Source organism: Hibiscus syriacus, unplaced genomic scaffold, assembly GCF_006381635.1.
Source record: "Hibiscus syriacus cultivar Baekdansim isolate YM2019G1 unplaced genomic scaffold, ASM638163v2 tig00010263_pilon, whole genome shotgun sequence".
NCBI classification, from domain to species: domain Eukaryota; kingdom Viridiplantae; phylum Streptophyta; class Magnoliopsida; order Malvales; family Malvaceae; genus Hibiscus; species Hibiscus syriacus.
This window is the reverse complement of record NW_024062210.1, coordinates 648376-665750: the sequence shown is the minus strand read 5'-3', so window position 1 is coordinate 665750 and position 17375 is coordinate 648376. Positions and strand designations below refer to the sequence as shown.

Here is a 17375-nt window from a genome sequence, read left to right as displayed (position 1 = left end):
CCTAGTTTGGCCAATTCGGTGGGAACGATCTTCAAACTAACGGTCAATCTGTGGATTAAAATCCATGTCATGAATAATTACAGTGTCAGCTCCTGTCAAATTCAAACCCTGCCCTCCAGCTCTCGTGGACAACAAGCACGCAAACATAGAAGTATCGTTATTGAAATCATCTACTATAGTCTGCCTATCAGTCACCGGAGCACTGCATAAAGAAAGATATGTCTAATGCTCAGCTGATGTAATAGATATTTACAGAAAAAGGAACTGGAAGCCTCATAGTAAAAAACTGGGACCAGCAATTTAAGAGAAAACAAAACATTTATCCCATAAAGAAGGAAAGAGAAAGGTCCGTTATTTAAATTTGAATAATTATATTTACAGAATATGAGTACATTATCCATGATTAAAAAGATGCGCCAAATGGAGAAATGAATATGCTTATTAAGAAATAGTATTGTATGTTAAAGAAAGTGATTTGTTAAGAAGACACATGTTGGAACCCAAACGCCTCCGAAACAATGAAAAGCTTACAAACTCTAAACTAGTCCTTACACTTCACATAAATGCCTATGAAACAGAAGGAAAATTCACAAGATTTACAAACTATTCACTCTCATGAAATCAAGTTAGCTGGTGAGAATGTTTAGTCTTCTCATTGGATCGTTGCAGAAGGCACCAGAATTCCGACGCCGGGCATCGGCCATTTTCTGTCCAGCTTCAATATCTGTGTTGTCTTTGACGCACCAGTCATTGTTATGCCCAGCATTTACCCAGAGCTTTTACATGCCAGCCATCTGTCATCTCCAAAAACAAGGTATATTTGTTTTATACTCGCCGAGCCTACAACTGCCCATCAATCAGACATAAAAGAGTAGGTATACATAGATAGATCCTCTGAACCTTCATTGACTCATCCAGGAATTCAAACACCAACGGCCATTAGATTATCTGCTATGTTTGCGGATCAAACACTGCCTGCCTCGTCAGTTCAACGCTCTCCTAGTTGGCTCAATGTCTATGGGCCCAGAAATCCAACAAGGGGGTCTACCGCAGTCTATGCAGTTTTCTGCTTCACTGTCAATGTTGTCTCCGATGCAGACAATCCCTGTTATGAATGACATTACCCGGAGCTCTACATGCCAGGCATTTACCGCCACCAACGTAATATACGTCTTATATCAGTAGAACAAGGTATAAGAGAGTGGGTAAAACACTATCCCAAAAAAAGCTTTCCCAGAACTCTTACATTCTCCTTCGTGGACTTCGACATCAAAGCATGTCTTGGAATTCAAACTCCAATGTCCATTTGATCTCCTGTGTTTGCAGGTCAAACACAGCCTTTGTCGTCAGTTTACACATGTTCACTAACTCCATTACGAGAAACACATCAACAATCCTATAGCTCTAAACCATCAGTTAAACAATTAGTGATAATGTCAACTATGGGGTGTCCTCTTAAAGAAGTAATCAAACTCATCCGTCAAAACATGGATACTTGTGACTATAACTGTCCCCTACAAACTTGAAGAAAAAAGAAACTCCAATCAACAAAGTACCTATAAATCCAATATAGACATCATTAGTATTTAAGAATTTTGGCATGTAAGAAATAATTACTCGTTGATAAACATGGAAACAAAAAAACGGAAACGAGAAATCAATTAAAGTTTGTGGCGCTTGTTCCCCATATAAAATACGTATGTATGGATGTACATACACACGCATCACACATGCACATGCACATTATATATAATACTAAAATTTACCTGATAAAGAGAATAGTATCATCTGCTCTAAACCTCTTAATCTGCACCGACAATTAGAGTAGATGGCTGTATGCGGGCAGCGGATGCAGCTCTGCTTTACCTAAATGATAAAAGTTGACAAAAAAATTAAAAAATGAAACCCATCGTATTACGCATCATACTGGTCAACTTAAAAGCAACCCTGACACGAAAGCTAGCGAAGAAAAAGATGACTGAATTGACAAAAGGGGTAGTCATATTCTTGAACAACAAAGCTTACAGCTCTACATAAGATCAAAGGATTTTCAGAAAAAAGTTCATGTGGCATAAATGTAACCTCAGACTATGAGCTCTCCACAGGAGTGTTCATATTGTTATCGTGGCAGTTAGTGGGCACAAAACAACTTCTGGAAGCAACCACAATTTGCCACAGCAATTTTTTATTTTACTCCAACACATTTTCCTCAAAGTACACATGCCAAACGATCATGTCCAATGCATATGCAACCTCAGACTATGAGCTCTCCACAGGAGTGTTCATATTGTTATCGTGGCAGTTAGTGGGCACAAAACAACTTCTGGAAGCAACCACAATTTGCCACAGCAATTTTTTATTTTACTCCAACACATTTTCCTCAAAGTACACATGCCAAACGATCATGTCCAATGCATATGCGGACACGGGTATGGGGTATGACCTTACAAAGACCCTCCAAATGCATGGAAAACTTTGAAAAACATTGAACAAAGCTGTGTCAGAGACATACCCATATCTAAAACTTACACTTGAGTCTAAGTAACATAGGTTGGTTTTAATTCTTTGAAATGTTTAGTTCCTCTAACACTTTTAGCATTGCGAACACAACCTTCTAAACAGTCCAAGTAAGGATGAACCCAGTCACTTTCAATATTATATGATAATATTAGAAATAAAAGAAAATATGGAAGAGTATAGGAAAACAATCTAGTTTTTTATTGTTTTTCTAGTTCTTAAACTGTAATTTCATCCTAAAAAATTATGTATCAATATGATACGCATTTCCCACTGTTTCTATGCATTGAAGAAACCAAAGTTTCCAGTTGTGATTATAACTAACCAGTAAGCATCAAGGGATGGAAGATACGATCTAGGCACGGTGCATCAAAAGCTCATTCGACTCCAAATGAAATGTGGTCACGGTTTAGCATCACTTATGTTTGCATTCTCAAGACAATGACTACCTTCAGTTTCTTATTCTTTATTATGGTACACCCCAATCCTCCAATTCATGTTATCTGCACAGCTTGAACAAGATAACCAGACAATTAGTCCTTAGGTTTGCACACTCGGAAAAACATGATGGACGGGACTAGTAATTAAACCCCTTTTAGCCATTTCATTTTGCAACTCAATGGCTTCAACAACATGTCCAAGCTCATAGTACTTCCTTAATATACCAATGCAAAGAATTTCATCAGGAAGGATATGCTTGCTTATCATCTCATCCAGAAATTCTCTTGCTTGCTGTAACTGACCACACCGGCAAAACCCCGAAACCAGGGAAGTGTAAGCCGGCAAATCAAGCTCCACGGCCATTTCAATCATTCTGTTCCGCAGATTCAATGCTTCCTTAAAATTTCCGTGCTTTAGATTTCCGTCTATTAAAGCAGTGTAAGCAGTTTTATCCGGAACCAAATTTTTACTTAGCATTTCATCGAACATACTTTTGGCTGCTTCAATGAAATTATTTTTACAGAGGCCATCAATCAATATTGTATAAACTGTGACATTAGGTTGCAAATTGAACTCCGGCATTCTGTTGAAATAATTAATTGCCTCTAGAACCAATCCTGTTTTGCACAAACCATCAATCAAAACACAAAAAGTAACAACCGTAACTTCTATACCGAGATCCCACATTTCCTCTAGCAGATTCAGTGCCTCAGTGGTTTTTCCCGTCTTAAAATAAGAATCCATGATTGTAGTATATATGACCGGATTTAAACTCAATCCAGATTCCTTCATTTCACTAATGACAAATTTAGTTTCTTCGACCTTGTCCCAATTGCATAGTCCCCAAATGACAGTTCCATGAAACAAAAGGTCCGGACTAATGCTTTTCTCCTTCATTTCTTGCAAAAGATTCAAGGCACACTCCATCTTCTTAACTTTCATATAGCCATGAGCGAGGGTGGTATAGATTTGCACATTAGGTGTTAATCCAGCTTTCAGAATTGCCCTAAAAATGTCATCTGCTTCCGCTATACGCCCTGCTTCACAAAGACCATCAATTATAGCTGTATACGTAATAATGTTCAAGTCAATATTTGCCTGCAACATCTCATTAGCCAGCTTCAATGCTTCAGTTAGGTTGCCAGCTTTACAATTTGCATCAATTAAAGAAGTATAAGTATACTCATTAGGTAAAAGCCCAAGCCGCTTCATATCAACTAAGAATTTAATCCCTTGCTGCATCATCCCTTCCTTGCAAAAAGCATCAATAAGCGTGCTATAAGTAACAACATTTGGTTTCAACCCCTTCTTCCTCATTTGGTGAAAAAACTCAAAAGCTCGAGGCATCGTCTGAAATTTACAAAAGCAGTTTATCAAGGCATTGTAAGTAATTACATCAGGCTGGCATGCTACATCCTTCATCTCTTCAAAAAAGAAAAGGGCTTCATCCAATAATCCTACCTTTCCATATCCATCAATTAGGGAGTTGTAAGTAACAACATCTGGAGTTAGATCGATCTCTTTCATTTGTCCGAATAATATTCTTGCAGTCTCCAATTCCCCTTCTTTGCACATACAATCTATCACTACTACTCCACGCCTTGACAAAATGAATTCCTTAAGAACAGCAGTAGCATCAAAATACATTCTGCCATAAAACAAAATGTGCACTAATCTACAATATGATTCACTTGTAGGGCTAAACCCTTTCTGGGTTTTCGCCCGTTTGAAGAACTTCAATGCCAAATGAGGTTCCTGTTTCAAACCAACCAAAATATTGGACACCCAAATGGGCGCCAAGCTTGAACCAAACAAATTCACGATATTTGGATCATTCCATTGGTCTTGTCGAATGATTTTACACAACGAGTCCTTATAGAGATCATCTAAAAAGTTACTGGTATTGCAATCAGACTTGGTACCAAATGGGAGCTTGATCACGAAACAAAAACTAGTGAATAAAACAAAAGGGCAGACAACAAGAGAGTTATTGGATTGTGGGTTTTGAAAGAGAAGAAAAGGGTGGCTTACTCTGATAGGGATTCTGCGGTTGAAGTGAAAGAGATTGCGGAGAGATACGAGCATTTTGATGAGGGAACTTAGAGTTGCAAATACTAGCTTCATTTTTGAAGCTGAGATGGCATTTTTTCTTCTTTTTTTCAACAAATTTGAGTGTGGTTTGAGTGAGAACTGAGAACTGGGAAATGAGTTTTAGTTGGTTTTGGTTAGGGTTTAACGATGTAGCAGAAGGTCTCTACTGTGATAGACTGTGGCGCGTAGAATCATGGGTTGATTATGAAGATATGTTGGGCTTCTAGTTCTTAGCATTTCAGCCCGCTCCAACCCAAAGTGTTGAAGCGCGGTCTTCTATACTTATATAATAGGCCCGTGTAGCATTGTTTTTCAAAAATAAGGTGGAAAAGTGCTTTTGAAAAGTAGTTTTAAATTGTTACGGGAGAGAATCACTGTCTAAAGTAGCTGTTGAAGTTACATATCAGAAAGATTGTTGCTTTGATCAGAAAGATCGTCGCTTCTGCAAAACAGAATACTAAATGGATTGACAGGAATCATGCTAAGGACGAAAGGTTGCAGACGCTTGCAACTTTTGAGAGAGTGATCGATACCCAATAATTGATTCATAGGGAAGCCTGAGTTAGTGATTGAGAACTCCATAGCAGAGCCAGCTAGTCATGATTTATTTTGTGTTGAAGAGTATTCTAAGTTACATTTACCCTCAAATGCTTTTTTTATTGAATACTTTGCTATTTACTTTCTTGATTATAAATGTATGGATTTGCTATGCACTAAGAAAATCAATTGTTGATTTCGTTACAGTTAATCTTAGCCAGCATGATTCACTGATGTCGATACTTAGTGCAACTACACTTCTTCCGACTTCTTCGCCTGCTAGATCAGTATCCATGAGATATATGGGCACAGGAACTCCTGTTCAGTCAACAAAACAAACCCGTAGCCCAAATTCATCGAGGACATCGTTATGATCACGATATCATTGCACAATATTTGGTGACTTGTACACAAATAGGCTCCGAGAGCTGGTGGAAGGGTCACATACCATTACAAATCCCATCCCAAAATGTGCCTATTGCGATATCGCAACCGAGTTTCTGCAACAAATCAACAAAGCTTTTGCCGTTCTAGAAAATTCAAGTAGAAAGCTATCTAGATTAGTTTGCACACAAAATATGTCCTCACAAAAGATGATGGTTGAAATCAAAGTTGCCAATCTATAGGGTCAGTCCCCATTTGCTCCAAAAGTTGGTTTGTGGGAGAGAAATGCCTGTTTGAAATGTTCCAAGAAATTAGGGATAATTAGATAAGATAGATGGGGACTTGACCATAGCCATCAGTAAGTGATACTTTTATATAGCCTGCAAAGTAAGACCTCGAAACTATAAGAGATTTTGAATAACAATCACGAAAACAAATATAAAAGGGCAAATGGTAATCAGTACTCAGTTATTTGTTTTTGCTACTATTTAACTATGTTGCTCCAACAGTTCATTTTTCTTCAAGTACCCGCATTTTATTTATCCATGTTCGATGCATATCTAAATATAGATAATGAGATGTATGTTCTTACAATGACCTCCAAAAAAGCATGTAAATCTTGAAAAAGAAATATGCTTATCTGAACATACTATGTCACACTCTTATCCAAGTCCTACTGATATAACTATTTAATGCGTAAGTTCTATTAGTCCATTGTTGGTTCCATAAAATACAATCAAATTAAACCAACCACCATCATGGAATCCAAAAACCAAAAATTACACACACACACACACACACACATATATATATATCAAAGACAGAAGACTCAGAGTGCAAATCACGAAGTAGAGAACTTGTGCCTATCCATACTAACCTGCAACCAAAGCAGCCTCTATTTGCAGACAAACCAGAAGGATGAGCTGCCTTGAGAATGTGATGCTTTGTCTGATCAATCAACCTGTGCCAGATTAAGAGAAGTCTCAACCAAGTTTGTCAATATCATAAAGGTAAATATTTTAGTTCGCCCATTGGAACAGTGCATATCTTGCACCAACGTTGCAGTGCACTCTTTAATTTACCAACATAGTATGATGCATGGAGCAAGAATATATACAGTAGCAAATATTTCAGATTTAAACTACTTTTCAATCCTATGTTGGTCTGATTCATTTTTCTAGAAATATCCATGTACGAAATCCGTATTCAATACTCATACTCAAGTCTGAATAACATAACTCATATCCATGTTGAGTTGGCCGACATTAATATAGGGCTCAATTTAACTTGTGCAAGAAAAAAATTCCTAGAATTACAAATACAAAAAGTGGGAATAGGAATGGAATATGATCGAAAAAAGACTCACTTTAATTTCTCTTGAGCTGAGTTCTCCCATAGAAGAAACACAACTCCTTCCTTCTTTTGTGAGATAGTCTTAATAACAGCATCAGTAAATACCTCCCACCCTTTCTTTGCATGAGAATTAGCTTGATGCTTCCTAACTGAATATCAGGAATGAAAGAGAAAAAAAGGAACAGGAATGCTATAGATTAGAAGAGAAGTGGATAACAGAAACAAAAAGGTAAAACGTCATCTTTGTTAAGAATCCAGTTGGAGATCATAGGAAACCCAATATATAACATATGTCAGATAACATCACTTGCACTACTCACTTGTAGCTCAATGAACCTACGTGTGGACAACCTTACCAGAAGTCATCAAACACACATGGGGTTAAACAAGATCAACAATTTAAGCTTTGATACCATGTTAAGTATCTAATCTAAAACCATTTGACAATAAGTGGAAAGTCCAAGTTTAATATAAGACTACAAAAATCTAATATTTAACAGATACGAGATTAAACCACTTAACAATCTCCAAAGGAGATGAAATCAAGAGGGAGCAAAATAATCCTTAGGTTAAAATTGCACAGGATGACTAACTTTGTTATATAAACAAGGAAGGCAACTATCTTAGTCTCCACAACCCCTTTAAATTACTCAAGAGGAAACAGCTTTGAGAAACTGGTATCTGCATATCAGCATCTAATTTCAGGGGTTGAATGTTGCAGACTCCTAATGGCTTTATCTTACTTCTTTCATGAATTCACTACAACTCATGCGTGCTAAATGGTTCTCTTTTAACTCTTATGAGTTTTACTATTAAACAAGGATCCACCATCCCATTGCCATAATAATCTTTTCATGAATGTAATGGACATATTGCCGTCAACAAAGTCATAACAATTCAATCATAAGCTCACATAAAAATAATATCAAAAACTCAAGGATGGGCTAGAAAATTACCAGGGAGAACAGTGTTCAGCAAAAGAACACCCTACAAGATATTTAAAATAGTTAGGGAAGAAGCTAATATAAGAAGAAATCAATATTTTCTTTATTTATAGGTTTAATCATCAGTTCCGGCACACAATTTTCACCTGAACAGCCCATTTCTCCGGATTCCCATGAGATGGAATTGAACATCCAAGATCCTGCTTAAGTTCCTTAAATATATTCACCAGGCTCGAAGGAATCTTCACTCCCTCTGGCACTGAAAATGAAAGCCCCATTGCTTGACCAGGTCCATGATATGGATCCTGAAATAAGTAAAAATCTATGTTACTTCAATTCCTTTAAATATCCATGTGACAGCAGTGTCCAATACATTTCCAGATATGAATTCTAATAAAAAAAAATCTAATACAGACATGAAAAAAGAACAGAGTGGTGTTAGTCATGCAGTCAATTATGGTGCAGATTTGATGGCAAAGTTGGCGTGGACTGCACCATTTGAGTATAGAAGGTACCTCGATTCCCCTAGAACTGTGGAGGAAGTTTTGCATAAGGAACATGAAGTTGTGCAGTATCTCTAGGCTGTTAGTTTAATCTGTTTTTTTCTCATTACTAGTAAAGAAAAAGATATTTGACATCTTTATTGTTGTCCTCCTTTTAACTTTTATAGATTTTCAATCAATTTCTCAACTTCTAATTGTTCTTTTCCTTTTTGTATTTTTAAATATTTTTATTTTTTTGAATGAGAAGAAACAGCAAACTAATGAGCAGGATAATCCTATAGCCTATCCAGCAGCACTATCCTCAAGAAGACCTGGTTTACTTCAGGAGGTGGATCATGGAAGACATGAGCTCCAAGAGGACGATATCAAGCCAACCTTGTCATGTTCTCGGCCACCCGATTGCACTCGTGTGGAACAAACACAAAACGCATCCTCCAATCTCGCCTAACAAGCTCCACAATATGTGGTGCCATTGGTGATCCAAATCTCCCATTCGCGTCGCTCTTCAAAGCTGAAAGAGCCTCTTTGCAGTCTGTTTCCACTATAAGTTGGCGTAAACTAAGATCTCAAGCTAAAGAAAGCCCTTCCAAAATACCCTACAGATCAGCATCAAACGCCGAGCAAACACCAACAGCTTTAGAAAAAACCCGAGAACCAAGCACCATCATGGTCACGAATGATACCTCAGCAAGTAGCCATTCCCGTTGCTGGTCTTTGTGAGCCATCAATGTTGAGTTTCATCCAGTTAAGAGGAGGAGCAGTCCACTTAACCATACGAGACACCTCGTTGATATGATTTCCCCCCAACGTATCCCGCATGTGTGTGTGTGTGTGTGAGAAAATGGGTTAAGTTTATTAAGAATGTCAAATTAACATGTTTGAAAGCATTTATGTACATTATTATTGCATAAATATCACATTTAGAATTTGATATGCTAAATCTTTGGTCATATATGTTTTTGATGTATTAAATATAATTTTATATCACATTTAGAGTATATTAGATGTATATGAAGGTTGTATTTAGGTTGAACCAAGGGTGTTATAAGCCCCCAATGTTTATTAAAATTGCCAAAAATGTCCATTTTTACTGTTGGGATTCCATAACCAACATACGTACTGATACATGGGCTTTTGAATCTTAAATTGGTTTTGATTCCTTGTAAAAGGCATTCATACTAGGTTAATTATCGATACCATGAGCCATGACATCAATACCATAATTTTAAATCTTTACAATTTAGTCCTAAAGTCATAATTTTGTCTATTTATATCTGATTTGGTTCTTGTTTTTCCTAATTAAAATTTTTGAGAGATAAGGTGTTTAAGAATATATTTAATTAATAAAATAAATGTTTTAAGTGATCTTAAAAATTTTAATTTTTTTATTAGGTTCCTTTTATGGTTTATTGATTAATTCTAATCGTTATACATATTTTGATTTATGTTATATGTGATTTGATTTGTGACTAATACAATCAAATTCTTTTTGTATAGCTTTCTAAGATGTTTGAGGATTTAACTGATTTTATAAACTTGAAATCATTCATCGACTTCTCAAATAATGAAGAAGATAAACATCTAAACCCTTCAAATTCTTCGAATCAATTGAATCCCCTGCATCGAATCTTTGTTATAACTCTCATCCTTAAGAAAAATTCATCCTCAAACTTGCCTGAGATGAAAAGTTGGGGATATTGCTCTTTCATTTGATCGTCTAGTTCCTAAGTGGCCTACTTAGACTTGCGATTCCTATACTCTTCCTAAGTGGTTCTTTAACAACGAGTACATTAATTAAAATTTTCATTTAATATATTATTTTTAATAGATATAAATAATATAAAATATTTTTCAACATTTATTAATTTAAGGAAACAATTGATAGTTCATTACAGATAAGAGTATTTATATTGTTTTTCCCTCCCACAAATTTTGTGAAGCAATCACGCCTAAACTCCCTCTGAGACAAACACAAGCATCCTCCACATTTATATCGTATGTTCTTTCAAATAGAAAAAAAAAATCCTAAAATTAATTCCACAATCATAAATTAAGATTTCCCATTCGACAATTATATATAGATGACCATCAACCCTTATTCTTTTTAAATTTCTCTTCAATCTCGTTCAAAGAGATACAAAAAAAAAAATCCAATGGGATTCCGGTCGATTTTCAATCGGAAAAAGAAGCAACCATCCCCTACTTCATCAGCATCTCCGGCCGTTCCGCCCAACGGGTCACCCTTCTTTCAATATCCAATGCGATCCCCAACCCAAATCCAGCTCCAAGAACTCGAAGAAGTCTTCAAGAAGTTCGACGCCAATGGCGACGGCAAGATCTCGTCGTCGGAGCTCGGTTCCATCATGGGTTCCCTCGGCCAAAAACTCTCCGACGAAGAACTCCACAAGATGATCAAAGAGGTCGACGCCGACGGCGATGGGTTCATAGGTTTCGAGGAATTCGTGGAGCTGAACACCAAGGGGGTGGATTCCAATGAGGTTTTGGAGAATCTGAAAGACGCGTTCTCCGTGTATGATCTAGACGGGAACGGTTCGATTTCGGCGGAGGAACTTCATAAGGTTCTTCAAAGCCTGGGGGATGATTGCTCCATTGCTGAATGTAGAAAGATGATTAGTGGCGTCGATAACGATGGAAATGGGTTGATTGATTTCGAAGAGTTTAAGGTTATGATGATGGCTGGTACAAGGCACGGTATGGTTCCATGAATTCTTAGATACTTCTTATTGTCCAAAAACACGATTGATCTAATTTTTTCTTTCCTGGGATCTCTGCTTTTGATTATGTGGAACTTTTGTATATATTTTCTCTTATAATCATCTTATTTTATTTAATATATATTTATACGAACATCGAGATGAATAACTTTGTTTTTTATATCTAAAATCAATAGATTATTTTGAACTGTATATAACTTCTTTTTTTACATACGATATGATATATGATATATATTATATGAATTTAAAATTTATGATAAATATGATAGGATATAAAAGCATGCATCAGCACGATATAAGGCGGTGGTTGTAAATACGGTAAACTATGTGAATAGTCCTCTTTGTTTATGATCTGATCGATTTTGGTCATCAATTTAAAAATTAAGCGTAAATAGTCCCTTACATTATCAGTTCGTCCGGTTTAAGTCTCTCTGCAATTAATTTCCGTTAATCCCCTTTTGTTTAAGTCCCTAACATGGTTGAAGAACTAAAATTGAACTGGAGTTAATGGCTGAGAGACTAAAATTGAATGGATCTGTAACCCCTAGATTCAGCCTATACGTTATGATTAGATCTAGTGGATTATGTTAACGATCTTAAAATAACTTAAATCATAGTAATATTAGAGGATTATGTTAACGATCTTAAAATAACTTAAATCATAGTAATATTAAATAAGTTAAAACAAATAATATAAGACATAAAATATTAAGTGTATAATAAATTATAAAATGTCGAAAGTAATCCAAATACCGAGTATCTTGATAACTCGTACATCAATAGTAAATCAAAATACGACATAAAACATGTAACACCAAATAATATAGACACATGTCACCAAATAAGGGTAGTTTGAAAGACAAACATTACAACAAAAATATTGTAGATGATGTATCGATCCTCCAAGTGTCAAGTAAGGGGTGCCTATCCAAAAGTATCTCAAAGAGGAAAAGTTTGGGGTATGAGATAGGAAGCTCAGTGTGTCCCAAAAGTGCAAATAAGCATTGTATTTAAATATTCAAAAAATGATTCAGTAACGTAACATAAGGTAATCAATGAGATTTTATAGTTTAAAATTCATTTATACCTCCTCTTGTACACCGAAATGCAGTCCCCCAAAACTATATCCATAAGGACTTACCCTATACTCATTGGGTATAGGAGACAACCTAAGGGAACACCTTGAACCATAAGGTCTTACCCTAGCCGAAGCATAGGAGCCCACCTTAGGGTAGTACCCTCAGGCCGTAAGGTCTTACCCAATGCAGAAAGCAGAAGAACCACCCTAAGGAAGTAACTTAGGGTCCATAAGGTTTTACCCGAGGCCCAGTGGGCCTAGGTGCCCACCTAAGGGTTGCATTAGGTCCATAAGGATTTACCAGCTTAATTATAATTAGTAAAACATGAATCATAAATCAGGATTTAAAATTAGATAATTCATTCACCATTCAAAACATGTAGAACATACATATAAAAATAATCATATTGTTAGGGGGCCTACTGAGCACCTGCTTCGCCACGCTCTACAGCAGTGCTTGAATGAGTAATCACTAGCTCGTGAGGTTAAATGGATCGAGAAGAGTTGGGTCGAGCTGTCGAATACTCGGGAGAGTCTCGTGTACCCACGCTGACGATAAAGAAAACATCGACAACATTATGACCCAAGGGTTAGGTTTCGAGCGGATGAGGATAAGGAGTTCAACCACGCCGGCGGTGAAGCAAACAGACGACGATGGATGTTAGAAATAGTGATTAACTGAGGAGATGGGGGAAGGGGGTTTCGGCAGTTCCTTGGCGAGCTTCCACGGCAATCAGTGACAAATTCCGGTGAGGGACTAGAGAGGTTTTGGTCACCGGTCGATGACGAGTCGGATGAGGGTGGTGGTGTAAGCTACGGCGGTCGAATTGATATTCGACAATGGTATAGACGGCAGGTAACTAAGGATTTGTGGAGGGATTAATTTGGGGATTTGGGTGTTATAACCCGAACTTAACCAATTAAATAATATATTTACTTAAAAATATCACAAATAGTGACATAGCTTAAACGGTAGGGTGATGGCTGGCGTTAAGTCCCTGAACTTCCTACAGGTTCAAAATTAAGCTACAAGCTTTTGAAACTTGCAATTTAGTCCCTAAATCAACAAAGTTAATTTATAATTTATTTTATTTTTATTTTTTTAAAACAGGGTTGTGACAATTCTCCCCCTAAAAGAAATTTCATCCTCAAAGTTTACCTGAAGCAAACAGATGCAAAAATTGAGTCTTTATTGATTCCTCTGTCTCCCAGGTGGCTTCTGCAAGACCACAGTTAGTCCACTGAACCTTTACCATCGGGATATGCTTGCTCTTCAGCACCCTCTCATCTGGATCCAAAATCTGAACATGCTCCTCATCATAGGATAAATTTGGCCTCAACTCAACATCATATATCTGAATAATGTGGCTAGGGTCTGGACGATAGAGCCTCAACATGGACATGTAAAAGACATCATGAATACGACAGAGCTGGGGAAGCAACTAGAGCTTATATGCAACAAGTCCTACTCTTTTAAGGATACAGTATGACCCAATAAATCTCGGACTCAATTTACTCTTGCGTCCAAATCTCAACACTTTTTTCAATGGGGATACCTTCAATGGAGGCAACACTTTTTTAATTTTCTAGCCAACCAAACAGACCTATTAGTTTCAACATTGTCACCTGTAGAAATTATTGGTGGAGACTTAGAAAGAAAATAAAGTATGAAATGTGTGTATCTAGATTGACTTCAATGCCTAGAAATATAATGGTTTGAATTGAGCTTAATCTTTCTATTTTAGTTTGTCGTATTTGTTCAACTATAAGAAAATTTTGATTTGATTTTTGAAAATGATACATTTTAAAAAGATAAATTAACGTTTAATCTCAAATTTAATAATATTTTATAATTTTGTCTCTAATTTTTTTTTAATTAGTCTTCAAATTTAATATTTTTTTATTTTTTTACTTTTTAATAATATAATATTCTAAAGTTATAATATTTGATGCAATATTAAGTTTATGTCATTAAAATTAAAACTTTAATAAATTCAACCAATAATACGGATAAAAAACGGTAATACTAAATTAACATAAATTGTCAAATTAAAGAGTTAAATGCTACTTCATCTCTATTCTAAAATCGAACAAAAAAATCTTAAAAAATTAAATTAAATTTTCGAACTAAAACCAAATTATCAAAACACGGTCATTTTTATTTTTAAATTCTGGAAAGGAATCAAAAACCTAATCTTTTGAATAAAGAGAAACCCGATTTCCAATTTAACGTTATAAATGGTTCCATTTCCTCTAGTTTTGTCTTTCCGTGACTGAAAGAGTCTAAAATAGTGTCATAAATTATTATTTTCATATATAGTTCATTATTAATATAATTTTAAAAATTAATTTAATATTTTATTCAATCTATTAATCTTTAAATCTAGATCAACTACCGCATAAGTTCAATATAAGGATGATCATTTCATTCTAATTTATTTTATTTATTTAAATTTAAACTATTTATTTTATTTAAGAGATCTATTGTTTTATCGTATTATAACAATTTAATCCTAGTGTACACGTAATTCATATGTTTTTTCGAATGAAAAATAAAAGCGAACTAATTCATTTTTTTTTCTTATTAGACCAATTACGTAATTCATGTTTTTAATAATAATGATAATGGCGACGATGATGCTGAGAAAGTGAACGTGAAAACCGAGTTGGAGAGAGGATGTGCAGCCAAAGGCATAAAAGATGCGCGTGGCTTTTCCAGATAAGGTGTTTGCTTTTTATTGCTGTAAAGCAAAGGGCAACTATCGGCTCCTTCAATTTGTGTTCACATTTGGTCACCTACTCCTTATATATATATATATATATATGTATCAAAAGCCTCATTGTTCTTCCCGTCTTCTTTGTTTGTACGTAAGGATTCCTCAGTCATGGCTTCTTCGCTGCCATCTAAAGATTTTCAGGAGGGTATGTTTATACATAAACTGCAATCTTTCCTGCTTATGGAATCCACGATTTAAAGAGAAATGCGGAAATGCAGGAGTAGGTAATGATGATGAAGGGAGAGGATTGGTTTCTGGTGAAAACGTTCTGCAAAAACACGTTGCATTCTTCGACAGAAATCACGATGGCTTTATTTATCCATGGGAGACTTTTGCAGGTCTTTCTTTTCTTTTATTTCGATCAACATGGAATTTATTTTACTTAAAAGTTTGAGATTTTTCTAAAGGTTTTCGAGCAATTGGGGCTGGTTATTTACTGTCTTTGCTCAGTTCCTTCCTTATCAACGTTGCCCTCAGTCGCAAAACTCGCTCAGTAAGCTGTCATTTTCTATATATAATGTGTTTCCTTTTCCATACATTTCTTGGTCTCAAATTATTTTAGTGTATTTATCTTTCTTATTTTCATGTTATTGGCAATCGCAAAATCTTGAATAGAACCCATAATATAAAATAGGAAAGTGACTTAAACATTAAAAAATAATAAATAATGGCTTATATTGGTTTTGTCCTATTCTTGGGTGCTAGTTAAAGGAGAAAACCATTGAATAAAATTGAAGTATTGGTTTTTAATTTGCATGTAGGGAAAACCATTTTCTCTTCATTCTCTTATGCTTCCCATTGAGGTTAAGAATATCCATTTTGCAAAGCATGGGAGCGACTCTGGTGTATATGATACTCAAGGAAGGTACGTAAATCTAAACAAATATATTTGACAGGTTCTTTCCATGATTATTTTATGCAAACCTAATTCTGAAATTGTATATATATATGTATCTCAAATTTGAATGTATGTTAGGTTTGTGCCCTCCAAGTTCGAACGAATATTTATCAAATTCGCTCGTACTCATCCTGATGCTTTAACATCCGATGAACTTTCGGCAATGCTCAAGGCTAACAGGGAGCCCCAGGATTACAGAGGATGGTAAGAGGGGTTAAGATGTTTAATTTTAAAATTAATAGGGGTCCAATAAGTATTTGAATATACAACTTTTGGACTCTAAAGGTATAATTTGACAAATATTCAAACTGTTAGAACCTGAAATGTCAATACACAAAAATAGTTAAATTAAAATTGATACTTACGTTTCTTTTAACTAATTTCTAAGAAGTTAAGTTCAGGTATCAATTTGAGCCACATAATCATGTTTGAGTACCTAATTGGAGAATAACAAGAGGTAGCAAATTGAATCTTAAAACCAAATTCAAGTACCAAAATATAGATTTGTCCTTATTTATATGTATGTATTAGCAATAGTCTACTAATTAATGGGGGAAAATTGAAATGGCAGGGTTGCTAGCTTGACGGAGTGGAAGACTTTATACATTTTATGCAAAGATGATCAAGGATTGCTGAGGAAGGAGACAATTAGAGCTGTGTACGATGGAAGCTTGTTTGAACAAATGGAGAGGGAAAGATCAGGAGCTGCCAAAAAGAAAGAGTAATTAATTAACCCATTTATCAGTAATTTATTCCAAATGGGTTTAGTTAATTTGTGATTTTATTATGGTTTCTTGGCTGGATTTTGGTTCGATGTAAATTAATGAATGGTTGATTGAGAATAATTGACGAGGAAATGTGAGAAATAATATTCTCTTCGGGGCTTGCATTTATGGTAATATAAGTAATTGAGTGTATAATCATATCTAAATCTTAGGGTTTTTTTTAGATATTTATATATCCGCATAATATTTTTATAACTTATATTATTTTTAATTAACTTTATTATTTTAATTTTTATATTTTTTAAGATCAAGGGTTCAAACCCTGGAGTTTGCATAAGGAGTAAATTGGATTGGGAGTCTCGCCTCTACAGTACCTGATTTAAATTAGTCGG

At 35.4% G+C, this 17375-nt stretch overlaps 4 protein-coding genes across 4 annotated transcripts; 2 read left to right on the top strand and 2 right to left on the bottom strand.

The window, feature by feature from the left end:
• Positions 1 to 1779: 1779 nt before the first annotated feature.
• Positions 1780 to 5176, bottom strand: LOC120203673 (putative pentatricopeptide repeat-containing protein At2g02150). The gene is made up of 2 exons (XM_039203864.1): positions 2843 to 5176; positions 1780 to 1866 (listed from the first exon to the last, which is right to left on the bottom strand). Exon 1 carries the CDS (start codon positions 5080 to 5082, stop codon positions 3058 to 3060), a length of 2025 nt encoding a protein of 674 aa, XP_039059795.1. The 5' UTR covers positions 5083 to 5176; the 3' UTR covers positions 1780 to 1866; positions 2843 to 3057.
• A 1016-nt stretch (positions 5177 to 6192) lies between these two features.
• Positions 6193 to 9495, bottom strand: LOC120203817 (uracil-DNA glycosylase, mitochondrial-like). Its single transcript, XM_039203989.1, has 7 exons — positions 9399 to 9495; positions 9166 to 9311; positions 8414 to 8572; positions 8280 to 8310; positions 7337 to 7472; positions 6848 to 6931; positions 6193 to 6259 (listed from the first exon to the last, which is right to left on the bottom strand). Exons 1-7 carry the CDS (start codon positions 9493 to 9495, stop codon positions 6193 to 6195), a joined length of 720 nt encoding a protein of 239 aa, XP_039059920.1.
• A 1402-nt stretch (positions 9496 to 10897) lies between these two features.
• On the top strand, positions 10898 to 11556 carry LOC120203727 (probable calcium-binding protein CML25). The gene has a single exon (XM_039203918.1). The coding sequence runs from the start codon at positions 10924 to 10926 to the stop codon at positions 11494 to 11496; it is 573 nt and encodes a 190-aa protein (XP_039059849.1). The 5' UTR covers positions 10898 to 10923; the 3' UTR covers positions 11497 to 11556.
• A 1681-nt stretch (positions 11557 to 13237) lies between these two features.
• Positions 13238 to 17061, top strand: LOC120203816 (probable peroxygenase 4). Its single transcript, XM_039203988.1, has 8 exons — positions 13238 to 13243; positions 13293 to 13439; positions 13796 to 13815; positions 15457 to 15698; positions 15768 to 15853; positions 16122 to 16225; positions 16337 to 16462; positions 16830 to 17061. Exons 1-8 carry the CDS (start codon positions 13238 to 13240, stop codon positions 16981 to 16983), a joined length of 885 nt encoding a protein of 294 aa, XP_039059919.1. The 3' UTR covers positions 16984 to 17061.
• Positions 17062 to 17375: the final 314 nt, after the last annotated feature.

Coding starts and splice junctions, on each gene's coding strand:
- LOC120203673 (XM_039203864.1), bottom strand. CDS start 5,082: ATGAAGCTAGTATTTGCAACTCTAAGTTCCCTCATCAAAATGCTCGTA.
- LOC120203817 (XM_039203989.1), bottom strand. CDS start 9,495: ATGGCTCACAAAGACCAGCAACGGGAATGGCTACTTGCTGAGGTATCA. Junction 6,932..7,336: donor TCAGCTCAAGAGAAATTAAA/GTGAGTCTTTTT, acceptor AATCTGGCACAG/GTTGATTGATCAGACAAAGC. Junction 6,260..6,847: donor AGAGGCTGCTTTGGTTGCAG/GTTAGTATGGAT, acceptor CATTTCAAACAG/GCATTTCTCTCCCACAAACC.
- LOC120203727 (XM_039203918.1), top strand. CDS start 10,924: ATGGGATTCCGGTCGATTTTCAATCGGAAAAAGAAGCAACCATCCCCT.
- LOC120203816 (XM_039203988.1), top strand. Junction 13,816..15,456: donor GTGGCTTCTGCAAGACCACA/GTTAGTCCACTG, acceptor TTTGTACGTAAG/GATTCCTCAGTCATGGCTTC. Junction 15,699..15,767: donor TCCATGGGAGACTTTTGCAG/GTCTTTCTTTTC, acceptor ATTTTTCTAAAG/GTTTTCGAGCAATTGGGGCT.